At 41.8% G+C, this 26,592-nt stretch overlaps 2 protein-coding genes across 5 annotated transcripts in view; both read right to left on the minus strand.

The window, feature by feature from the left end:
- The window catches only part of LOC141000540 (CUGBP Elav-like family member 2), a 28,968-nt gene extending 20,159 nt beyond the window's left edge, over positions 1–8,809 (minus strand). For 3 of the 4 annotated variants that reach the window (XM_073471264.1, XM_073471262.1, XM_073471263.1), the window contains exon 1: positions 8,523–8,683. In XM_073471264.1, the coding sequence (XP_073327365.1) occupies positions 8,523–8,593 (71 nt within the window). In that variant the 5' untranslated portion in view covers positions 8,594–8,683. Of the gene's footprint in view, positions 1–8,522 lie in introns of all 4 variants that reach the window. The other variant, XM_073471261.1, reaches the window with a different exon arrangement.
- Positions 8,810–16,597: 7,788 nt separating this feature from the next.
- On the minus strand, positions 16,598–24,863 carry taf3 (TAF3 RNA polymerase II, TATA box binding protein (TBP)-associated facto). The gene is made up of 7 exons (XM_073472008.1): positions 24,497–24,863; positions 23,816–24,058; positions 21,554–23,382; positions 21,391–21,473; positions 20,676–20,946; positions 20,483–20,589; positions 16,598–17,463 (listed from the first exon to the last, which is right to left on the minus strand). The coding sequence occupies exons 1-7, from the start codon at positions 24,660–24,662 to the stop codon at positions 17,349–17,351; spliced, it is 2,814 nt and encodes a 937-aa protein (XP_073328109.1). The 5' UTR covers positions 24,663–24,863; the 3' UTR covers positions 16,598–17,348.
- Positions 24,864–26,592: the final 1,729 nt, after the last annotated feature.

A 26,592-nucleotide genomic window follows, 5' to 3' on the forward strand; every position in this document is an offset into this window, starting at 1 on the left:
AGCATGACTGACAAAAAGTACACTAATGTAAAAACAATTTTACACACAGACCTTTGGACGCGGGCCATCCATCTTTTACAAATTGAGCCCAGTCGTTCTGCAGAAACACCAAACTCCTTGAGGGACCTGAATGACATGCTAACAAATCACACTTCTGTTCTTTTTCTTCTGAAATAACTCCACACCTCAGTATGAATGTTTTTTTTCCCCTGGAGGCTGTCAATACATTCGAATGATGATGACATATAAAATAGAAAAAAAAAGCTCCAGTGAAACAAAAGCCTCTCTCCACCAAAAAAGGGGTGAGTGCCCCCCTCCCACCAGCTCCGACAGCTCAACAAAAACAGCACTGCAGAGCTCCAAACCTCCAAGAATCGCCAGTTAGCAGACAGAGATTTTGCGGTACATCTCCTCCTGAGGCGCTTTGGCGATGGTACAGAGAGTAACCTACAGCTTCTTCACCACAGCAGGGGGAACAATCACATATTGTTCCCCCATGCTGGAGAACACTATTCACCGTTCCTCTACAGCACAATGGGCCGAGTCAGAGAGATGCTTTGGAACACATCGAAGGCTACGTCTGCTAAGGCCACAGCACTGGTGGGTGACACCATTTATCCAGTTTTGCCAGTGGCACTCAGGCGCCATTTTGCTGAGGGCCCTTTGATGAAATCTCACTGTAGAAGCAGTAAAACCTCACTTGAAAAACTGGATTTGTGTCACAGCATTCATAAACATGAGACTGAAAATCAACTCCCTTTGAACCCAGTCTCTTTAACAATCATTAAATTCTCAAAACCCCCTGCAGCTGTGCATTGTCTCTTCAGCCCAAGAGACGGCTGAAGAGAAATGTGACTGCAATAACACAGTCTTTGGTCCACCCACACAAAAATGATTTAATTACTGAATAAAAGTCGATGTCATATATTTATATTACTCAAGGAAGATAATTAAATTGCTGATTAAAAAACAGAAAAAAATCACTGTCTGAGTCAGTGTTGTTACATCATGGTACTACATTGTACACTGGACAGGTGCACAGACAGTAAGCACCGTCACACAGAGCTGTATCGACCGCTCGAGTTGAAATTGGAGGAAAGAGAAAAGAGCTTGTACAGACAGGAAGGTAAAAAAATGCCAGAAACTACAGAAGTGATGGGAAAAATTCAAGCCAATAGCCTCCCTACTGCTGCTCTAGCCTTGAAAAAAAGGGTCAACATCTTAAGAAATACGCACTCATATCTGTAGGGCTAATATCAAACTACCGTGACCAGCCAGTTAGCTTAGCTTAGCACACAGACTAGAAATGGGGGGAAAACAGCTAGCCTGGCTTTGTCTGATGGTTACAAAATCCATCAATCAGCACCTTTAAAGCTCAGGAAGTTACTGTGACTAAGCTCTAAGTAGTTCGGTTTCTCATTAAACTCTTGTTAGGGCCAAGAGTGCACTACAGGAGTTTCAGGCAGATTTTCCCCCGATTCGCCCCTCCTGACAATCTGATGAGAAATCTAGTCAGGGACCTTGGTCCATAATTAAATTCAGCCCAGATTATATGGAAATGTGAGGGGTGCAGAGATCCAGTCTTAGACCTCCAAACTGCTTGCAGACTCATCTGAGCTGCCACGATAAATATCAACCATGTTTGATATCTAGGATTTAAAATGTGGATGATTACACCAGCACTTTCCGAGCAGGACCACAATAGCCAATGAGAGACATTCAGGAGCAGCCGACTGTGGTAAACATTCTAGCCCTCAAGGCTAACGTTAGCTAGCATACTACTGTTGACGAATATTAAAACTGACAGGTAATATCTCACCTCTAATTCTCTCCAAGAATAGACAACATTTTATCATCTTGATTGTTTCTTTTGCTTTTATTTTTTTTTACCTCACAGCAAAGTAGTAACGTTACTACAGCAAGTTGTTTCGCCACATCCTCCATTTTGTTTACATCTACTCCCCCATGGGATCACGTGAGGTGGGGTATCGCATCCTCTGGCACAATTATGTTATTATAATGTAGTGTTTGATGCAGCTTTTTAAATCTCATATTGTGTGAATGTTTGAGATTAGAGAAAGGAACATCAGTGAAGACTGACTGTGTATGTGATGCAACCCGACTTCAAAATCAGTTTGGATTTTAGATCTCCTGTAGTGTGAGCCGACCCTAATGAACTAAATAAGCGTGAATCCCAAAATGTCAAGTCATTCTTTTAATTTATGTTTCGCCCTGCTAACTTAGCAACCAAAAGGTGACAGCTGCCTACAAGGATCAGTATCTCTCTGTCAGTTTGAAGCAGCACCTGCTGATCTAAAGTAGTATCTATGAGTGGAGATACAGTGTCAAGCCCTTTAAGCTGCATAATGTTATGTCAATACAGCAGCAGCATTATGCCAATATGAAGCTGCATACATCTTAAAATACTGTAAACAGTTTTTACAGGGGTTATTTCTTCAGTGGAAATTAGTTTGAGAACTGTTCTCAGTAGTGTCAGAGTAACCAGGACATATCAGTAAAAACTCATCGCTCTTGGCATTATTTTAAATGTGTTTTAGAAAATATTTAATGTTCCCACAAATGACACTGCATCGGCCGACAGAAGAAATCTCAGGATGGACACAGCATCTTCAAACCTGAGCAAATTTGTATTTAAGTAACAGCATTTTGAAGAAGATGACTGTTCTAGAGGCCACTGTCTGCTTCACCGTCGTATCCACTTAAGCAACCTCTTCCCCTTTGCAAACACATTATTGGCACATTATTGATACGAGCATCGTCTCAAAAATACTACACCTGATGCAGTCAATACTGCTGCTCCCTACAGCAGACCAGCAGAGAGCTCCCAGACAGTAGTGATGAAGACTTTTGCTGAGCTTCCACAAAACAGCCCTGCGATGTGGCAGCTCATCATGCTCTAAGACGCCCTGCAGCAGCTGACAAGTCATTCAGAGCCACAGCCTCGACAGTTGCATGCTTACTGCTGCACCACTCATAAAAAAGGGTGATTTATCGGGACCATGTGTCTGTCCTGTTGGTGAGCTCTGACCGCGCAAGTATGCCAGTGACACCTTTGCTGTGCCCGTAATAGAAAGCCTGCCAATTTGCCTTGTAATGCACATGATTTTGAAAGCTCAGCGTTGTGTGCTTGGACATTACTCACCAAACCATCAGGGGTCACAGCGGCAACACATGTCACATGATTTTGTTTTGTTGCCACTACTAGTGAAAAGCGAACTTACTGCTCCCCATTACTTGTGGTCACTTAAATTAAAACCCCTGCTAGAAATGTATTTTCAACATTACTTGCCGTTTGTGTTATTTTGCATTTGCAATACCAATTAAACTACCACAGTGTTTTAATTAAAATACTGGGTTACTTACTGGTCCAACAAGTCTTTTTAGAAATGTTACACATAGCTGAGTGTCTTCCTGTTTTGAGTAATAGACTAAAACTCCTTTGCCTTGGGCTGTTTTGGCAACCAGCAGCACACTGCTGTCATGCTTTATTGGGGATAAAAGAAGTCAAAGTTCACGTGGACACTCGTAATGCCTCTGAGAAAAGAGGAAAATCAGTCCACTGAAACAGCTGTTTGAGAGTAATTCCCTCAAAAAATTCATGAGTTGCTTTTTCTTTCAGGAAACCAATGGCCCTATAAGCTGATTCAACGTGACACAGAATGCCTCTAATGCCTTGGTAATATCTTTGACAGCTGTCAAGTAGAACATAAAGGCTCTCTCTTCTAGCTCAATCTATTTTCTCCACCACTACAAAAAGAGGCAGAATATTCTTTGACAGGTTGAATAATGTTTCACGCGCTAGGTATAAAAATATCCTCCTGACAGGCTTGAAGTTGTAACTTAAAAACTGGTCACAGAAAACAGCAGCTGGATTTAAAGGAGAACTGTAGGACTCCTGAGCTAGAATCACTCAGACTGGTGGCACAGGTTTGAAATATACGAATGACAACCAAGAGAAAGCAGGAGGACTGTGTGTTACTTGATTTCCATACTGAGTGGTCGACTCTAATCAGCACATTGTGGTCCTGATGAGAAGTTATTAAAATATTTACCTCCTGGCATTAACTCCAATTCAGCTCAATATGGCCTGATTTCATTGTTGCATATCCCCTGATGAAGACAGACATGTTCAATCAGCCTGTGAATGGGCCGCATGTTAACAGACGGCCAGCATCTGATGACAAGGCCCGCCCCATTAGCTCCATAATCACACCAAGTGTCCCTGGTGGTTATGGATGACGTTGCTGAAGTAAAGCTCGTGTGAGCGAACAGTCAAACATGTGACTAAATAAACTCTTCTCGCGCCACTGTCAGTGTCAGATGGAGCATGAATTTAAATCTTCAGGTGGAGCACACCGGAACAGCCAGCAGCCTAAATGAAGAGCCAAACAGCCCACTAAAGCAGCAATTACACTTGATTACTTTGACAGAGTGTGCTTGCTGCCTTGACTTACTCATTCATCAATTATCCTAACCTGTGATAGGCCACAGAACATCTTTAATTAATACAAAACTCCTACCACTAAACATGTTATGTTTTATTCCAGGTAATTCCAACAAATACGGCACATTTTTCTGTGACTGTGTCAGAAATCATTCACCCACTCACTACATCCTATATTACAGACACTAAGTTTACACTAGAGTAGACCTTGGAAATAATTTAATTACCAGCATAATCAGGAATATCTTCATATTGTTGACTTGAAAAAGCGGTCTAGCTCGCTGATGTACAGTACTAAGTTTGTCCCCTTACATATTCTGAATTGCCTAAACCTGTCACCATGGCTGAAGAAAGCATGCCTTGGACATTGTATCCCCCACATAAACAAGTCCAATGATGTGTGTGAATACTACAGATTCCAAACTAAATAAAAAAAACAGGGAGATGAGGTTACCACCAATTTTGTATAGTTTATTTGTGCAGCAAGACCTTTTGATTTAGGATTACATAAGATTCTTTGATTGTTTTTCACTAAAAAACAAAAAAGTGTGTCCTATCTGTGAGGTTATAACAGTATTTGTTTCATACAAAATGTAAGGGTGGTTCCAGTATGTTTTAGTTCAGTTTTAGTTCTTATTTTCAAAGTTTTAAGCATATTTTGTTGATTATCAGGATAATAATGTGAATCAGAATTATGTTGGGCAGGATAATTATGACATGAAATTTTCATACTGTCTCATGCCAAGTATTAATAGTCATCTCTACAACATTGCCACAGTATTTATAGAGATATTTGGTCAAAAATGTTGTTGCCCAGTCAAAGTGCTTTTATCGTGATGTTATCTTAAGGCCATATCACCCAGCCCTACACTAGAGTGCGCAGTAAAATTAGATTTCTGAACATAATTTTGTGCCACAACAATAAATGGCACCGTGCATTGCTGTATTGTACTGAGAAAGTATGTGTAGCATGTATGGACACTGCTTTTTCTACTTGCATTGCTAGAATTGGGGCAATACATCATTTCTGGGGCTCTCAAACTGAAATATAGCACACTACACAGTAAATAATTTGTGATTTCTGACTCTGCCTACAACTGCACACAAGCAATCTAAGAGAGAGGATCTCTTGTTGCCAGATTTCCCTCAATCCAATCCATTAACGCTACTCTGGATGTGTCCACTCAAGAAGCGCTTCCTCAACCTAACAGCTGATTCCACTTCATTTGGACTACAGACACTGACTTCTAGGTCACATGCAAGGTGACCTGAATGGTGCATAATCTTGAAACCAAATTGATCTCCAATTTTAGAATTGTAAGCTCAGACATAGCTTATAGCTGGTTTTGCTGCTTTAAAATACCTCTGGTGTAGAATTTTTAATAATCAGCCACACAGCCCTGACAATTTCATGGTCATGGTGGGTGCATCTGGTCTTATGTAACACTGTCCTACAATATCTTTTGTTTGCAAAGCGTGCAGAGGAATTTGCTCAACCTTCGATCATACCACAAACACGGGGGATGTGATTATGAGCTTTCCAAGGCTGTGCATGTAGCTCCAGGATAGTCAGTCTTGTAATTATTGCCGAGCCGAACTAGCAGCAGGAGCAAAGAAACAGGTGACAGACAAGATCAGAGCCTTCCTATACTTGGCCTACAACATCTGGCTGCATGGCACTCTCCCGCCACCAACGCCACCCTCACAGTGAGGGGAGAGAACAGAACAGCTGGCCCGAGCAGCCCCCGGACCCTGTGCCAAGATCCTACACTTTGCACAGATCAACAGCTCCCTGGCCACAACAAAAGGGATCACTGTGACGCGTAGCTTTCTGACATAGCACTACGGCTGCGTTGGCTGCCAAAGGATCACGCTTAAGCCCTGATAGTCACTCTCACCCTCATCATTTAGAAGGATAAATCAATCAAATACAGCTGGGGTGAGACCTAATCACCACCTCGCTGTCACTGACTCGCTCAGATTAGATTCCAAAAATAGCCTTCAGAAGTGTAAAACATAAAAATCATTAATTGGTTTATTTCATTATCAAAAAGGTAGGGCTGCAATAAATTATTTGAATACACAATTATTCAGCCAATTATTTTCTCAATTAATCTTCTGTTCTGTTCGTAACGTAAACTTGTCTGTTCTAGAAAGTGCTAAAAAGGAAGTTCTCAAAATATTTTGTTCTGTCAAACTAACATTCACGAACCTACAGATACTATTGATATTATATGACCGCTACCGATGACTGATAATGTCCTGCTTCTCCTGCCTGATACAGATGACATAACTGATAATTTCACATTTTTGTATTTTTAAGAGAGGTTCCTAACCTGTAGTTTATGCACACCTAAGGGCAAGAAAGGCTCAGCTATAGCTCAAATGAGGTTTCAGCTTTCACCTTGTGATGATTGAAGTGTTTCACTTGTTAAGTCAATGAAAGCAATTTGGCCTCATATTATCCAAGATATCTGTGATAATGTAAATTTCTCATAATTTATCGGTCCGATATCAGATTGTAAAGCCCATTGAGCAATGTGATTTTGTGCTATATAAAATAAAATTGATATATATATTATATTATATATACACATACATATGTATATAGTGCAGAAAGATACACATTTAACTATCACATTAGACAAAGAAAAGCAGCTAATCCCCACAAGCAATAGGTTGTAAATGTGAATTTGTTTGAATAATTGCCATTTATCCATTCTCAAAAACTAAAGTTACCAATTATTTCTCTGTTAATCAACTGTTTCATAGTGAGTAAAACTAAATAAAGGCTAAACGACTGACTTGCAGCCAGTCTTAAAAGCCACACTGACATTATTTAATGACAAACCCACTTAAAGTGGGCTTCAGTTTTGATCGTGACATTTCCTTAAGTGCTTCAAGTGCATGAAATCAAAAGACCATGCTCGTTTTTACAGCGAATTAAAGATAGCTCTCCTGAAAGAGCAAACATTTAAATTTTAAACAGTCTTGTAAAAGCAGACTGTGGTTTGGGAAATGTTTTTGTCAGACAGGATTAGCTGCTATGTCGAGAGGACAGAGTTAGTATAACGTGGACTTCAGTGCTTTGTGAATGTCTTCTCTCCCTGTTTACATGCCCTGTCACAAGATGTCCATTAATGGCTCAATAATGTAGCAAACCACGTGTTTTCTGCCGTTAAGTAAGCCACTCTACATTCAACATGGACGGGGGCACCAAAGCCTGAGAGATGAAGCTAATGATGTTAGCTAGCCAGTTTGCTAACAGAGAGACAGGGAGGGACGGGGAGTGCGCCAGGCGAGCCGAACCGATAGCCCGTGGTCTGCCTACAAACAAGGCTCACTTGTAATGTTCAGATTGATCTACTAAGACTAAAAAAGGCGCCGATGTCAGTCAGACAAAGAACCACATTATTAGCTAACTTTACGCCAACTTATTACAGCAACACTCCTCAAAGCACTTCCCTTTAACCCGATGATAACTGAGCGTTTCAACACCTACCGTTTCGATCGAGCACACGTCAACGTAAACTTGTTCAGTTGCAACTAACTAAACACGGAGACGGTGGTGTGTTTGTGCAAGTAAAGTCACACAAACACACACCCTCGGCTCCTGGTTTTAAAGACTAATCGATGCTTTTGTGGACTGATACCGAAACGTGCGATCTCCGGAAGCACATGTCACTTGACTATTGTAGCGCGCCTGGTATCCGATACCGTCGCTAGCAAACTGCGTTGTCTCCCAGTCACTTTTCAAGTAATGTGTGTTAGCCCGCAGGGTGCGTGCTCGGTGGTATCCAGACGAGGTGTTACACGTGCTCAACATACTTATCGTGTGGTTATGTGAATTATAACGCGAGTTACTCAAACTGCTTCAACTCCAGGTGAGCGTACCGTCACTGCTCCGTGTGATTAGCAACGTTAGCATCCCAGTTGGCAGTTAAGCTAGCGTTAGCTGCCTCCCAACTCGCCCCGAACTGCTTCACCTCAACAAACAGTCTCAAATGTTACGGAGGGAGACGAGAGCGAAACGTTCATCGATAGTTGGATTACTTACATTGTGTCGCCCGAAGTCATTAACCGACTTTCGGCCAGAGGGTGGAAATCCAGGTTGTACGTCGAAGTCATGCTCAAAACAACGTCTATCTAACAATGAGGAGAGCGACGTCCGCTCACTCGCAAGAGGCTCAACTCCGGCGAGACGGCGACAAGACGAAGCAGAACAGGTGCAGGGAGGGGGCGTCTTCTTCAAAACTGCATGAGAGAGAGGGAGAGAGAGGCCGCCGATATCCGCCTGATTCCTTCCTCCTAATTTCTCTCTCTCGTCCCCGACTGAAATAAATTGAGGCAAGCCGCTGTCACACACTGCACACCGAGCTGCAGCAAACCAGAGGCGTGGCCTCTTCAACAAAAGTCTGAGACCATGCTGCCTGCTGCTGCTGCTCAGCAAGCCTCACACCGCCTCTAACATATGGATAAAATACTGTAATGTCCCTTTAGAGGCTGGCACGTGTTCTGTGGAGAGTTTAGTGACCTGATTGTAGTTTTATCAGGCCTCATCTGCTGTGGCATCCACCATTATATCCATAGAAGAAACGTCCAGCTCCATTGTATAAGGAGGTCAGTCTGTGCATGAGTCACAGATCTAATGATCCTGATTATAGACTCATTTAAAATGTTTAAATATAGTACCCAGGCCATTACCATCATGATTAATAATGCTGCTCCTGTTTCCATAATTTCTCAGGAGTCTAAATTAGGAACCTGGCTTTGTTTTTATTGGGTTAGGCAAATAAACAAGGCTATTCCCAGCTTGTTTATTGCCTTACATTGCAGGACAGGTCCATAAATCTCTTCCAATCAAAAGCGGGATGGTTAAAATGCAGTTTTTCTTGCTGTCTTGCTTTTCCCCAGGGTCACAGGTCATGTTCCCCTTTGTGCTGGGCTGTTGTCTCCCTGGGGGAGGGGGAGCCTATCTTCTTTTGTTGAGCTGGACTTGCAGGGCGAGGCCTCTACACTTGGGGAGGAGAGGTAGGGGGCCTGTTGTCAAGTACTGTTTGCCATCGCAGAGGGGCAAGGGGGGCAAAGCCTAATTATCAAACCACTCATTATTGCCCCAGCAGCTGCACAATCCAAAAATATTATTCATAGCGAGTGTTAAGAAACATCCCATTCACGAAATCCGACTTAATCCTTGTATCCATAGCAATTTCAAGGCAACTTGGCACCAGTGCAGAGTATGCACTATAAAGAGAGCCTAAAAGAGGTTTGTATGCATAATGTGATATGCGACCTATTTTGCCATACATGTAGACAAGCCCACGATGCAACATGCATTAACATTAAGCTTGAGGGGCTGCTATAAAAAGCTCGTCTAAACCTCTCTGGAGAATCAGGTTTCATTAAGATGGAGGAAAAATACAATAATGCCATCCCATCTGCAGCATCCACATATTTCCTTTGGCACAATTAGATCTCAGGGGATCTTATTGAATAGATTTGTTATAAAAAAAAAAGGAGCAGGAATCATGTAGAGCAGCTCCAGTTTCTCTGCTGGGTATGTACAAGACATACAGTACATTGTTCTGTACAGTGCATAATGCCTTCACATGAGTTTATTTCTACCTTGTGGCATGCGTCTCCTTGGCATTCCTAAGAGATGTTTACTGGAGTGGATTCCAGGGGCTGATTCCTAGTTGCTGGCACCTTCTAATACTAGCCTCCTATTCTTAATCTCAGATTATTACTTCTGTAATCCTATCATAATCCTCCACACGTACCATGCTTTTGTTGTTTACATCAAATGTTTTCCCCTCATGCTGCGGAAATGAAGTCCCACTTACCCACCACCATCATCGTCATCATCATCATCGTCCAGCATTTAAATTTGCATCGCTTTTCGTGACAAACTGCAGGGGGTAAAAATAGGCCAGCTTCAAACCCAAATGGGCCACATCACAGTTTTTTGAACACGTCGCCGTGAACTCAGAGGCACACTTTTTTCTTCGCTCTGCCTTTCGTGAAAGCATTTGCAGAATGGCGACCAACTAAAGAGCTCTCAAAATGGAGAGAGAGAACTTCATCTTATCATGCTTTCATAGAGGATATCCACTGTGTCAAGATGTGCTAAGCACACATCAGAGCACCATCTTATCAGGGTCCAGTTCCACTAAATCATTGCAAATTTCAAGATGGGTGTAAATGTGTTTTTCTTTAGAGATAACTGATATCTGTTGTTGTTTTTGACTGGGGGAGTACAGTAAGGCCTTGGTTGGTTTCAGGAGATATGTAATCATTGAGGTTTGTGTTTTTCAGCGGCCTGTGTGATTCAGAGACAAACACCTGCATCACTGACACATTTATCTCTCGTTCTTTATTTACAGTTCATGCAGGTATCTGAGTGAGCCCTTGTGGAACTTTTAAAGGAGGAGGAAGGTAAATTACATGACGTGAGTATGCTGTAATGTATGGATTTGTTCTATACCTATACAATTTAAAAATTAAACCCCTGCCTCCTGACTGAAACATTGTTGTCTGGGGAAGATGGGATTGATATGGATGGCCACAATCATTAGATTCAAATACATGATTTCAGGGTTTCTATATAAAAACATATAGGTACACCAGAGGAACACCACCCTTCCCACAGTCACAGCATGGGAGAACGCCTCAACTGGAAACAATACATCCTATGACAATATTCAGCCCAGACAAAGAAGCAGTCCAAATACGGGGCTGCTCCACAAAAGCAGCCCAGATTTGAATGAGGGGCCAACCCCAACGTACCTCATAGGCAGGTCCTCATTCCTGACAGAGATCCCGGCCGCAGAGGGGGGACAGCGCATGCTGTTGGCATACAAACTCTGCACCAGGGCCAGCTCAGAAGAGTGTTCCAACATCGGTGCTCTGGAAAAATCCACCCGGTGTAATGGACACTTTCTTCTCTTTCCCTCTTTCCTCTATGTGTTTCTCTCCCTGTCTCTGTCTCCCGCCTACTCTTTCTCCTTGGTTTAGTGCAGCAGAGCGGCGCCCACCCCCTTCGCTGACTGGCGTGGCTGAAATAATCCTCTCTGACAGCTCATCGTGCGCTAATGCATTGTGCTGCCTGCGGCAGCCCAGTTTGCAGGCTGTAAAGCTGTGGCCACAGTAGCACTCATGCACTAATTGACACCCATATTAGGGAAACTTCAGGATATTGGAAATGGATGATTTATTCCCACTGTCAGATTGGGGGAAATTAGAGGAAACATCGACATAGTTGCCACAAGATCTCATCCATAAGTCCAGGTTTAGTGATGTGCTTCTGTGCATGTATTCAAATTAGTGAAATGCTCCAAATGAAGGCCAAGGCGAGGCGTACGCCAACAACTATTTCTAATATTAAACATTAAGCTCATTGCTGAGCACCTGCACACATTGTAGGTAACCATCCTCTGCTCCTGTGTGGATGTACATGCCACTTTCCCTCCCATGAGCTGTCTGATAATAAACCTGTGGGTGACAGGTAGAGAGCTTACCATGACAACCCTATGTGGTTATTATTCTGGAGTAGGTAGAGGTAAAGATAGCCTCCTAGAATATGAGCAAACATTGTACAGTCAGCATTAGTACTTGTTAAAAAAAGGACAGATTACAGTACGGCACACATTGTTCACAATTTCAGACTGCAGTCAATCTATGCTGAAACACCTGCAGTGTTTGAAAGTGAATTTAACTGCCTGCTACTGTATTCCAGCGCACAATGTACTCAAATTACATTCAGCAGTATTTTATTCTACAGAAGGATCCAGGATAGGAAACTCCACATTACAAATGAATTACTGGAAGCCATAATCATCGACCGACGACAGGATTTAGAGCTAGAGATCATAGTTTTATCAAAGAAAGCCTTGTACATGAATTTGCATCGGGCCAAGCTCATTTGCCTGCGTTCTGAGCCATGGAGTTGTGAGTGTGATGAAGGCAAACCGGTTTTTGAAGCTGCAGAACACATATCCTCTCATAAGGCATGTTTTTTTCCTGTCGTTGTGCCATCCGATTTTTAAATGTGAAAGTAATTTGTCACAATATTCTTTGCACAAAACCCAGGAGAAATCGAATCTAGGTCTCATTCTCCCATAGGTGTTGTGTCCTGTTAGAGTAACATGACATCTAGTAGGAAAGTCATCTGAAAACAGGGTCATGTTGGCGTGTGCTGGTATCATAACTGAGAAGACCAGCATGAAGGGGCTCCACTTCCTCTGATCACGGCACAAAATGCTCTTCATTTCAGCCCCGCTCGTGCTGCTCACATGAATATTTTAAACACTGGCGTCGAAATCCAGTTCTTTATGATGCGTTGCTGCTTAGTATGACTGTCAGCGCCACAGGCACCATGTAGAGCACAAAATAACGGAAGGTCTCTCTTCCTGCTCTGATCTACCAACATGTAAAAGCACAAAAAATGCTCAGTATGATAATGTCATGTGTGCACTGATGCTTTCCATTCAAAAGAGGTTCCAGACGTAAAATAGTACGACACAAAATGGTATGTGAATACTGCATGAAGTGCATGTGTGTTACAATGTCAAAGCTGCAAAGATGCATCGCTCTAAGAAAAAAACAGCCACATCCTGTTCACATCTACGATGAAGGGAAACGTGGTGTTTTTTCATGCATGTCATGAAATAAGTGAAATAACAACACATTTACAGCTCTGCAGGTGGCCTCGTGATGAGTGAAAGCGCTTATCAGCTTTCCCTTTTCACCACTCGTGGGCTCCCTCGGGAATGATTGCACAAACAAATGCTGTCTGTGTTTTTGTGGGTTAAAACTGAAACTGTCACAGCTCGGTGGACGTCGTGCTCTGTCGCGTGCACTCATGCAGAGCACACTGGAGACATAAAATCTATTAGAAACCTATCACCTGCTTATATATAAATAAGCAGCATTAAATCTGTTTTAGTGAGGTGGTGTAGATGCATCTAGACAAGGTGTAAACATTTTTTTACCTAATAAGAAATAAAGAGCTAATCCTTTTTTATATCAGACATGCCAGAGCTCTTTACCGGCACTTGGCAGTAAAATTTATGATCCAACAGATGCTTGCATAAAGCTTTCACTGTATGAGACCTGACACCAGCACGTGTGACTGAAGAGACGGCAAGAGGCCCACAGCCTGAGTGGGGTTAGCATTTTAGCATCTGACTCTGCTCAGTACAGGATACTGGTATCTTTGACCTCCTTGACATTTTAGTTCAAACAAAGTCTCATCATTTGGTTGGAACTAATTGCAATTTATTAAATATTTTACATGCTGTATTCTCCCCTCTGACTCTGTATAAACTGGCTATTCGTGAAGGCTTGCATGAGTGAATGCATTTCGCATGATAAAAAGCTCAACCACATTGAAATGTCAGCTTGTTTTGCATGGGCAGAAGTCTTTTTAGTTCCCCTTTACTTTGGACACACATCACTTTTTCCACTTCCTCTTTGATTCTTAGTTATCGGAAGACACTGAGTAGATTTCCATCAGGGCCATCTCTGAGAGTAAGACACTCAAAGAGAAAGAGAGAGATGAATAAGTAAAAGGCATAGCTTAAAAAAGTGAATGAGTCTTTTTAGTCTATGAAGGAAGAGCCTGAGGTTGAATCCTGTTTATCACTAAACTAAGACTGTTGTATCTGTGACTGTGTTCGCCACGGGCGTTGAACGAGCCAGTGACTGGGTGTGCCACAATTTCCTTCAATTAAATGAGGGTAAAACTGAAATAATTGATTTTTGCGCCAAAGTAGAACAACCGGCTGGCACCCTGGCACAGACATGGATTCAGACCTAAATCTTAACAGCAATTGAGACAAAAATGAGAGAATTAGAGAAACAATGTAAAAACAAGTTTCAATAAACTAATCCATGCTTTTAGCCCGAGTAGCTTGTGGGACTTTAAAGGATAAGTTCACCAAAAAATGAAAATTGAGTCATCGTCTACTCACCCTCAAGCTGATTGAAGTTGAGTGATGTTTCGTAGTCAACAAAACATTTTTGGAGCTTCACAGCAAAACTGTCAAAAAAACGATAAAACATAAAATGGCTCCATATAGCTCATCCAACGTAATCCAAGTCTCCGGAGGCCCTGACATCCCAAATTGATGTGAAAAGAAGCTATTTACACCATTTTCAAAGCATAAATCTTCACAGTAACTGCTAAGCCCGCCGAGGGTCCAAATAACATCTTTTCAAGTCATTTTGGGATCTCAGGACTTCTGGAGACTTGGATTACGCCTGACGAGCTGCATGGAACCTTTTATATGTTTTTTTTTTCTCAGTTGTTTTAAAACAAGTCCCCACCTACTTCAGTTGTTTAAGAGAATGCTGCAACGCTGTTTTGCTGTGAAGCTCTAGAGATGTTTTGTGGACTATGAACTTCATCTGACTTTCCATCGGCATGAGGGTGAGTGGATAATGATTGAACACTAACACTAAGAAGGTGGAGCACATAACGCCAGCCCTTAAATCCCTGCACTGGTATCCTGTGTGTCAAAGGAAAGATTTTGCTACTTGTCTATAATGCACTTAATGGTCTCGGGCCTAAATACATCTCTGATTTTCTTGTAAGTTAAGTAGCATCCAGACCCCTCAGGTCATCTGGGACACGTTTACTCAGTCGGCCCAGGATCAAAACCAAGCATGGTGAAGCAGCTTTTTGATTTTTATGCTCCCCACCTATATGGACCAAGCTTCCAGACTACCTGAGGTAAAACGCTAAAACTGTCAGCTCATTTAAATCAGGTCTTAAAAGATTACTGTTTACTGTGGATTTACAATAAGCTGGCTACATAACTTATTTAAAACTAACTTTTTATTTGCTTGCTTTTGTTTTTAAGTGTCTTTTTAATTCATTTTCTATCTGTAACTATTTATTTTTGTTTTAATTGTCTTTTAAATGCAATTTTAAAATGTTAATGTACTTGTTTTAATGCATTTCTTAGCCTCTGTAACGCACTATGAATTGCCTGTTTGAATGCTGCTATATAAACTTGCCTTGCCTCGAATTTTCATTTTTGGGTGAACCTCTCCTTTAATGAGCTTTTCTCTGACAGCTGCAGCTCCTTCAGAAACAGAAGCAGCTCTCTGTCAAAGAAATGATTTTAAAGTGCTGCTACTGTTCATAAATCATTCAATAGTTTTGCACCAGAATACATTATTGTTATGCTGTATACTGTGAACCGCCTAGACGTGTGAAGTCAGCCAACACTGGTCTGCTGATTGTTCCCAGAAATAAAAGAGAAGCACAAAGAATCTGATAAACATCTTGTCCTTTCAGGGTTCAGTATGTAAAGTCAAGCCTGACTGCTATTAAAACCCTCAGCTATAGATATACCAGCCTCCTACTCCTCCTACAAACCTCTCACATGTGCCCCTGACTTCAAAGAATGGAAAAACTCAGATCACACATGTGAAAACCTGCATCATAAAAATTAAAGTCCACTGATAACTGTGGAGACACACTTTACTATCTCTATTCTATACGTCTGAACAGCTTCTGAGGGGCTGTTAATAATCTTTACAGTCATCTATAGGTCCTCTCATGAAGGATGGCACTTCTGGAGCTGGCTTTACGTAAATGCATGCTTCGCGAGATGAGGATTCCACACCCGTCAACCGAGAGACACCTGTTACATTTCTGACATTCACAATTTGTGGAATACATTTTCTGTGAGCCCTCCGTGGTGTCTGTACATGTCATGAGCGGCACCCGTCTGTGCACGAAGAATGACACCATGTGGTCAGTGAGGGGAAAGCAAAAACAACTCTGCTGCAAATGGCAGAGGAGGAGAAATTAATTCCTCACAATCCACAATTAACCTTTCAGATGAGCCGTCATGTGCAACGTGACTGTCAAGCAGTCATCCTATGCGAGTGAAGTGCTAATGCATTACCAAGACTGCTGCAAGGGAGGATCCTGAACTTGATCTGTAACCAGCTGCTTTGACAAATGTTTTGTCATCAAGTCTGAAATGTGCAGGAACAAAATCAGTTTGTTAAAAACATTTCCAATCTATTCTACATGTGAAGCAAAAGCAAACAGCTGCAGGAGCAAAAAATAAAATAAGAATGCACAGAAGTGGTTGTTGACAGTAAATGCAGATACAATTTTGATGGTAATGAGCTTTACGTCTTAAAGCCTGTGAGTACACAGACTGTTCATCTTTAATATTGAAATATCAGCGAAATGAATTACATTACAAGCACAGCTACAGTATAACTCCAGGACAAATCCATATGAAGAAAAAAAAATAAAAATACAAACTTTAAATTTAAAAAATGTACAGAAATTACAGAAAATCATTCGAGTTAAAAACCAATATCTGTAAAGTGGATTTAACAAGTCAGAATCCTAAGAACGAAATGCACTTGGCTTGGAAGTCGGTATTGACACATTTATACACACCTGTTGCCATCATCATTATATACACGACATTTCAATGATGCTGCAGAAAACTGCGGAAAGGTTTGAAACAGAAATAAAGACGATGGATGTTAGTTGTTCTCCGGTTCTGCTTTGTTGAGCTCTCATCTGAGACAAATTGTCATGATGTCCTTTTACAAACATAACTGTCATGATCTCCTGCGACTGGAAATCCAAAAACAACAAGCAAACGATTTACAGGTGAAAAAGGGGGAAACCACTGAGCCCACATGAGAACTAAGGCTGGATATGTGCTGGTTAAAGCCTTTTTTTCTTACCATCTCACAAAGCATCATGGCTGACATCATTAAAAAATCATCAGTTATTAGCATCAGCCACAATTTAAACTTTTTTTTTATTTTACAGCAGAGCCATGAGTGTTCAGTGATGGCTTTCAGTCCAAAAAAGTCCAAAATATGTGCTTTTTGCATAGTCTCAGTGTGGTTTGTGTTTCCTTTTCTTGTGTTTTTTGTCCTTCTTCTTGCTGGAACATTTAACACAGAACCACTGCTGGTCCTCCGGAGGGGCTGTGAGGATCCCAACACAAGGCCTGAGCAGAGAAGAGAAGAGGGGAGATTTCAGGTTAATGGAAAGATTCTGATGATGCAGCTGTTTCTCACATTTCTACCCACACCATCAACGGATGTTCAGTTTGGTACGCACAAAATAATTACTTATCAAATAAGCTTGAATGGGAACTTTGCTGATTTTCAACCAGTATGTGGAAATGAGCAATGGTAAACTTCTCTCCATGTTCCCTGCACCCAGGGGCTGGCACTTTTTTGCCAGCAGAAATTCCCTAAATGACGCAGAACACGCCATCTGGTGGATTTTAGGGTTGTTCTACTGACTACAGATTGTACTTCTGCTTTTTTTGTATGCCTGCATCAATAGACACAAAGAGCATTGTCGGCTCAAGAGAGAGCGCCGCTCCCCCACCCCCCTCTCTCTCTCTTGGATTGAGTGAGGGGCGTGTCACTCGACTCCAATCAAACTGTCTAAACTCGGCAGTGCTGATAAACTGTAAACCGAGTATCTGTTACTTCTCTGCCTATTTCTGGCCTAAAATGTTTTCAGAAACATATTTTAGCACACCATTAGCTGCAATAGAAAGAGTGTGAGAGAGAGTAGGTTTTTTTTTACCTCGTTTTCTTCTGTTTGCTCTGGTCATGAAGCACTAATTTTAAAAAAAACGTGTCTTTCTACTGCATAGACAGCCCAGTTTGATGCAAGGGCCATCTTTCCAGCTGTAAAAGACTTCTCTAACGGAACAAACTGTTAATCAAACCCTGAGGAGACTGTCATGTTGCCTGGCTACAGAAAAGCTGACATATGCTACTAAAGTCCACCTACAGATATTCCAAAAAATGTGAGGATGCTTTACCAGTTATCAGTTGTAGCATGCTACTCAGCCAAGCCTGGTTAGCCAGGTGAGTCATACACACCAACCCTCCCGATTTTCTCCTGTTCTTCATTGCCAGTCTCCATTCCTTTCTCCCGATTTATGACAAATTTTTCACACATTTCCCCCCTTTTTAGCTCTAAGAACCTGTTTTTGGCACTGCACAGTGTCTCCTGCTGGCACTCATCCTCCTCAGTGAGTGAGTGGACAGCGAAATGGAGAATAGAAAGAAAAACTCAAGCATATTTGCGACGTGTTTGAAAGAAAAATTCCCGTTTCTCACAGAAACATTCAAAGAAGCTTGCATTTTGTAAATCTGTCAATCACCATCGGGAGGCTAACAAACACAGGGCAGTGGTGAGTACAGACTCTCTAAGGGGCAAAGATGAATGAATGTATGAAAACTGATTAAAGTTAGTTTATGTAAGAGATTCATGCAAGTTCACAGCAGAGGGGCAAATTATTCTGAAGTTCTATCTTCCCTGAGAATCAAAAGAAAAATTTGAGGTAAAAATGCTGTTGCAGTGAACTCATTATTTTTGTTATTTTCATTCCTTAAAAGTCAGCAAAATGGCAGGAACAAAGACCCGCAAACTCAGATTGTTCTGCTTTCGCGTTAGAATCCTCACTATTTTTGAGGTCTCCCGGTTGACAAGTATGCTTGTAGTGTCGCTGCCATCCAACTGGCAAACTCAAATGAGACACCAGAACTGGAGGATCTTCCCATGATATTAAGATCAACTGTATGTGAGCAGGACAGTTTCTAGGTTAGTTAGTGAATCAGAAAAAAAAAACTTTCATGCTGACATTGTTAAACTGAAGTTGGATACGTCTGCGGAAACACTTCAAGAGAAATTCACAATAGCATCACCCGAGGGTGTTGATCAGCGGAATAGGACAAAAACAGACTGGAAAGCGAGTCCTTCTCCGCACAGCGTTCAGGAAGGCTCTCACTGCAGATTCAGACCATAGCAAAAATGCTACAACCCATTCCGTTCATCTCTTTGGATATGCAACCATACTCTGTTGTGAAGAATACAGGATTTAAGCATATGGTCAAATGAGCTTGAGTTACGCTACGATGTGCCTTCACATGCACATATTCGTCAGTCTGACCTGTGTTAGAAGGCCAAACTGCAGTTCAGGAATTACCAACATTGGAGATTCTTATGATGTAGCATTACAGACATGTAATTTTTTTCCTATTTAATGACAATATGCCAGTTTTAAAGGCCTTTAATGTCACAGTAAGAATTATGGCCTATGAGCCACCATTCAATGTTCACATTTTTCAAAAATAAATGACAAAAATTGTGCTTTCTACATTTTTTTTTTAACAACATTTCCCTGCTATAGCAAATATGAAACACAGAAACATAAATGAGCTTCAAACTGTCAAATTAAGTTGATGTCTCAGTGTGTAACATTTCTAAAGAGAGAGTTCCACCTGGACAGGTTTGGAAGTGGGACAACTGATGAAAAATGACAGCTGACAAACAGAAGCTGAAGGTCTCATTTAGATCTGTTTGAAAGCATTAAAGTTCCCTGTAAGATACAATAACACTGAACAATGATTTGAAAAAACAAACAAACTTTGCAGCAACCTGTTCGAACATGAAATAACCGAACAAGCTAAACTACTGGCACCACCGCCACCACAGCATCTGTTACAGACTAGGGCTTCACTGTAACGTTCCTTAACATGTGGATTATAGTGGACAACAAGCTGCAGTCATCCAGGATTAGCCACTACTCATGGATGGACATCCAGGACAACATTTCAATAGTCAGTGAGCCTTATTTTTTTTTTTAAATTCAAAATAAATAACTCTCCATGTGCGTTACTTATATTTTCACTGCTGTACCGGAAACGTACAAAACTGTTGACCCCAAAACTGAGGTATTAATTGTGAATTTTGTGTATCAAAACAACACAAACAGGTACAAACACAGTTAATTAAATAATAACAATAATAATAATAATAATAACAATAATAATAATAATAATAATAATAAAGTATAAAAAAAATATTTCTTCTTCTTCTTAAGGCTGATGGTAACACTTGAACTTATCAGTCAACTATGCAAAAATAAAATCCATAAAAACACAACGTAGTACAAATAAGGTCAGAAAATAAAGAAGAATACAAGAAAACAAGTCTCTTACCAATGATACCAATCATCACAGTCATCACATCCTATCATGGGACTACCATCATCAGGTTTGTTGCATCCAGGACAAATCCAGATCTGGTTTCCCCACTCATCCCGGATCTTAGGTAAATACACATCACAGAGAGCATTAGTGACACACAATAGTGAACCACGCTGCACAGCCACGCACAAGTATGAGCACTCACCACGTATGTACTGACGGTCTCGGTCACGACGCTGCGGACTGGTGTTTTGAGGGACGCGGCAGGAGAGAGCATGGGGGCAGGGGTGAGCAACGATGAAGGGACAGGAGCTGGTGGAAGTGGAGAGGCAGGTGGGGGCAGAATGGGCACGATGGGCGCGAGTACTGGGGGTGGTGGGGGCGTACGAGGGCGATTCCCAGGTCCAGACTTGGCAGCAGGGGTCTTGGGTGTTGGCGTCTTGGGCTCTGAATTCGGAACCACTTTGCTGATAACGCTGGTGATGGACAGAGATAAATAGGTTGGCATAAATACAAGATGGATGCTATCTCTATGTAAGTTATATAATGTAAAGAATAACAATGTGACAAAATTAGTGATAGCAGAATGCTGTTTTTGGAACATGCTTTTATAATTCTTACTGTTTTTAGATTTATCTGAGTGATGTGTATTGATTTTTCAGTATTATGTATTATTATACATTATTTTTCTTCTTCTTCTTTATAAACTTTATAATTTTCACTGCTATAATGACACAATTCAGTCAGTTTTCGATTCCCAGCCCAGTTTCATCATAATACAGCTGCAGAAACCAACATCTTGAAATGTTTTTCTTTTTTTTTAAAACTAGTAAGAAAATCAGATCCTTACATAACATGAAAAGATATGATTGAAGAAATACGACCAGAAGTATCGCTTGAAAAGTTAATTCAGTGCTTACATTTTGTCCTGGCCTGCTCCCACTCTGAGCGTCAGTCTGGGGATGACTGGAGACGGTAAAGCTGCCGGAGTCTCTACTTTCACCTGAAGACAGGAAGGAGCAGGTAAATTTGAGGAACACTCTAACACAGACACACAATGACATACCAAACCAAAAAAGTTACCTTCTCCAACCGAATTCTCTCTTTTTCTTTTTCTTTCTCCTTTTCTCGTTTTTCCTTTTCCCTCTCCTTCTCTTTCCTCTTCTCTTCTTTCTCCCTCTCCTTTTCTTTGGCCTTCTCCCGCTCCTTGTCCTTCTCCTTATCTTTCTTTTTCTTCTTCTCCTTTTTATCTTTCTTCTTGTCCTTCTCTTTGCTCTTTACTTCCTTATCCTGGAGGATCGGGGCCAAAGGAGGAAGCATGGAGGGTATGCGCAGGCAGGCAGAGGGGCTGAAGAGTGGGGGGAGTTCACCCAGAGCAAAGGGCGCCAACGCTGATTGTTTCTGCCTGTCGTCCTTGCTCCGGTCTTTACCCTTGTCCCTCTTATCTTTGTCCTTTTTACTTTTTTCTTTATCCTTCTTTTTGTCTTTGTGTTTCTCCTTCTCCTTCTTAGGACCATCTCCATCTCTGTTTTTAATCTTGATGGAGCCCTCAGGCAGAGAAAAGTCTCGCTGAACGAAGAGCTCATCATCCTTCAGTCCAAACTCCTTCCAGGGCATCTTGACATCCTTGGAAAACTCCTTGTTTTTATCTCTGTTCTTATCCTTGTTCTTCTCTTTCAGCTTGCCCTTATCCTTTTCCCGGTCTTTGTCTTTCGGCTTGTCTTTCTCCTTCTTCTTCATTTTAGTTTTGAGCTCTTTCTTCAGCTTCTTCTTCACGTCTACTGATGATACAATCTTGTTCTTCTCCTCAAACACCTTGAGCAGAGGTTCAGGAGTAGGTGGTGAAGCTGATCCAGAGGACACATATTCTCCTTGGTTTGGCGGGGGTGCCGATGGACCCCCCTGGTTAACCTTTCGGATCACCTCATTGATCGAATCATCCATAGTCCAGTTTCCCATGCCTGCATGTGCCTGTAGGTGAAGTGGTGTTGACGTGTCTTTTATAGAGTTGCCTGCCCCAATCAGGAGTTTAGGTGTAGAGGGCTCCATGATGGTCAACCTCCTGGGGCTGGAGAATCCATTGCTGTCCGAATCAGAGCCGGAGGAGAAAGCGAAAGGATCAGGCTCCCGCTCAGCACACGCTCTGGCAATCACAGCATCGATGGAGTCATCAATAGCTGTATTATCAGGCTCTAGTTTCTTAAAGGGGCCCTCAGCTAACTCCCTGTCCTCCATATTTAAACGCATATGTATGTTCTCTTTGCCCATCCGCTCACTCAGAGCAGACAGCGGTAGCTTATGCACAGCATCTGTCTTGCTCTGGGGTTGGGATGCTTTGGCTGAGCCCATCTTGGGGCTCTTTGGGCTTTTAGGACTCTTCGTCCTTCCTGGGGATTTCTTCCTTTCCTTAGATGGTTTTGGAGAATGGATGGGACTACCACCCACCGGAACAGGAAGGACCCCTTTAGGGGACTTAGTCCGTTGTCTGCCGGGAGATGAGACCTTGGGCTTTCTTCCTGGAGTGGTGAGGCCCTTTGGATCTGAGTGTTTTGGTACTACCGGCAGAGGTCTGAAGGAGGGCAGCGCTCCAGAAGGTGTTTCAGGTGACAGGGCGTCAAGGCTATCATGAGAAGGCAGCATGCCTGGGGGAACACGTTGAGGGTTGAGAGAGGTAAGGGGCTCCCTGGGCTCAACCCCCCATTCTGGGCTGAGGCCAGGGTACATGCGTGGTCTCTTGGAGGTAGGCATCATGCCCAAAGCTGCGTCGGGACTGTCCAAGTGCCTCTTCAGTGGGTGGTTCTCATCGTTGACAGTCTCATCTTCGTCCATTTCTTCCTCATCCTCTTCCAGTGCCACCTGCATAGCTTCAGCTGAGGTGCCCATGTCAGCGAGGACCTCCTCCTCCTCCTCTTCTAGAAAGGAAAAGGAGAAAAATAGCACTGTTTTCAATAAATCTGCAAGGATTCTCAAAACCATAACACGTTTCTAACCGCTATGCAAGTTATTAGACATGGATTTATACACGCAGTCGCCAGTTTATTATGTAAGTCTAGCTAAAATGGAAACTATAGTCTAAACCAATCCTTCCTAAATTAAGGATAAAATGTTTGAGAGGTTTTGATTCAACTTTTGAAAAAAAACAAAACAACTATTAGTGATCATTATAAGCAACACGGCAACATAGGCTAACTTAGTTTTAGATAAGTCAGTGTACATTTATATTGTGTTTATTCTATCAACTTAGTTGCAAACACAATGTTTATCATAAAATAAACTCTCAACCTGGGGTAAACACTGACTACACGCACACTCAGAGATGAACATATATCCGTCATATGCACTGACCTTCTTGTAAGGAGACCAGGGGTGGCATGTAATCTGGAATGTAATCCTTCCTTTCCTCTGCATCTCGGGCTCCGGGCTGGGGAAACTGCAGGACATTGTTTTTGCTAACAGGGAAGAGCGGTGTTTGATGGTTGAAGGCCACAGGTTCCAGGTTGTGGACGTAGTCCTCCAGCTCGCTCAGACTCACCCCCAGCAATCTGAAGGCCTGGCTGACATCATCCAGGACCGGATCTGTTCTTCCATCTGAAATGCAGGATCAAAACAAGCCATTAAACCTCAGCATGAACTGTTGTTCACTAAACTATAACGTCAGGGTTGATAATGATGTTGAAAAAGATTGTAGTGCATATAAAAGGAGGTGTCCTGACTGATGTTGACATTCATCCTGAAGTAAGGAGTAATGCTCAACAGGTTCCAGGTTGATTGAATCTTTTTACAAATAACACTTAAGTGCTGAACTCACGTGAAATCTACAACTCACGATGCTGTGACCACAGAAGAGCATCATAGCAACTATAATAACAATACATAGAAGCAGGTTAGCTACATTGCTACTGTACTTTTTGACACATCAACCTTTGCTAGGGGGCGCCAGCTACAGAATCAGTCAACAACAACGTGATCGACTACTTCGGGTTTATAGGTTAAAAAAGTAATCGGGGTACCACACAAAGCACTTACAGAGCTCGGAGTAGCGGTGGCAGGCCCTGGCTAACTGCTGGATATATCGATGCAGCACATCGGACAGCAGATCGCACGCAGTGAGCTGAACCGCATCCCAGCCCAGAGCCTGGCAGATCTGCGCCACCGAAACACGCAGCAGCGAGCGGGCATAGCTCTCGCACATCTCGCTGACTTAGTTACGGTATTAAACCCGGTCAGTTCCTCTTCCAAAACATCTTCCTGGTCTTCATGTTTCACGGAACCCCCGAGGGGCTTGAGAAAACCCGCTACCGCGGTCAATCTTTGACATCTACTTCAGTAAATATATTGGCGCTTTCGCCAGAGTCGCCATCTTGAGTCCATCGATAGACCCATCCCCGAAATCTAGATCGCACATGCGCAGAAGACGCATCCTGCCTACGCAGCTCTGCCGTGTTCGAGCAGCTCAATCACCGCCCGGCGATGCGCAGGAAGGAGGAAGTAGCTCCGGCGTTTACTTCAGATAGATCCACCATGTACCACATTTAATCAGTTTCACATTCAAAGGGAAGCCTGGCGAGGACTGGCTTTAAACGAGTTACCAGCTATTCGCTCAGGAAGCAATTTTAACTGGACAGAAACAAGCCGACGATCAGTTTTGTTTTTCGGTTCACATCCGCTGTGTCACAGTGAAGTGGAAGAAAACAGTCATCGCTTTCTGTCGCTGCAAAACTTACAGCTTAGTTCAGTTTTTAATTAAAAATGAATGTTGTGCAGGGCGTTAAGAGTATCTACTTTGAAGAAAACGTACTTCTTGTGTAGTAAAACGGCTAAATTGTGGTTCCAGTTTCATTTCCTGTTGTGTTTTCGAAAATAAAACAGGCAGGGATTTGAACACACTTGCATTTCTACAAACGCAAAACTTAATGTCTCATTATGGCCTCAGATTAGAAAGCTGCAGAAGTCTCAAATATAGGATGGGATACATTTTACATTTTAATTCAGTCTTGTGACCCAGACTGGTATATCAGCTCTAGCACCCCATCTGTTCCCTTATTTCCATTAGTTCCTAGTACACTTGGGATGTTTACTTCTTCACTTGATTGTTTATTCTGTGACATATCTGAATTTTTTTTTGGTGTGTTATGTGAATATTTTTGGTTCTCAAAAATAATGCGACACATTTCATTTGACTTTTATTGCATATCCATACACATGCATGTATGCACCCATATCCAAACACCCCTAACTCATTTTGAGTAGTGTATTATGCTCGTTTTTAAGCATGCCCTTTTATTACAAGGCACAACCAAGAGGAGGATCCACCAGATCAGTTTATGTCCTTCATATGAACAAATCTACATATATACTAATAGCTTTAAACAACATCCCAAATCTTACAAATCTTGTGAAGAGTCTATTTTACTTGGTTGCAATAGATAAGGATGTTATCTGTTTAACTTTATTTTCTCCACTTCACTATTTGTTATAAAGAATTTGAAGCATCTGCATGTTTGTTTTTTAATTTACTGCTGTTATTTTATTAATTAGAAATGTTGAAGTCTGATAACATCTGCTCTTCAAAATGTATCTACGTAGTTCATTACAAGTCTGACCTCTAATGTTTGGTAACCTCTGTGTTCAGTGAGCTGCTGGTATCTTTACGAGGACACTCCCTTTAGAGGTTTTCCATTCTCAGTGAGGCCCTCTCCTGGTTATATGATGTTCTTAACTTATAATTTTCCATCATGTATCATTTATGCATTACTTCACCTACACATACATTTATTGATATTTCACTGGATGTACATGAAGCCATGTCTCCTGCCAAATTTCACATTGTTTTGATTAATTTCCTGTGAATTTTAATTTTGTGGAGGCAAGGCTGAATGATAAAGACTAGAATGAATTAGTCACAAGTCCATAACAGAAATATACCACTATACCACCAGTTGAATTAAAGAGGAGTTAAAGTTGATTTTTCCTAAACTTTTCTTTTAGCCGAGTTCATTTTCTCATTTGAGACGTTTCTTTTATAGCAAGATGGAGTTCACTTCATCCTTTCATTGTAAACAATGCCATGGGTTTATGCCATACTGTGTGGATTATCTGTGTCTATGAACACAATGTAGTGC

The sequence above is a fragment of the Pagrus major genome, chromosome 8, assembly GCF_040436345.1.
Source record: "Pagrus major chromosome 8, Pma_NU_1.0".
NCBI lineage: Eukaryota > Metazoa > Chordata > Actinopteri > Spariformes > Sparidae > Pagrus > Pagrus major.

Coding starts and splice junctions, on each gene's coding strand:
- taf3 (XM_073472008.1), bottom strand. CDS start 24,662: ATGTGCGAGAGCTATGCCCGCTCGCTGCTGCGTGTTTCGGTGGCGCAG. Junction 23,383..23,815: donor CCTGGTCTCCTTACAAGAAG/GTCAGTGCATAT, acceptor TTTCCTTTCTAG/AAGAGGAGGAGGAGGAGGTC. Junction 20,947..21,390: donor GGAGCAGGCCAGGACAAAAT/GTAAGCACTGAA, acceptor GTCCATCACCAG/CGTTATCAGCAAAGTGGTTC.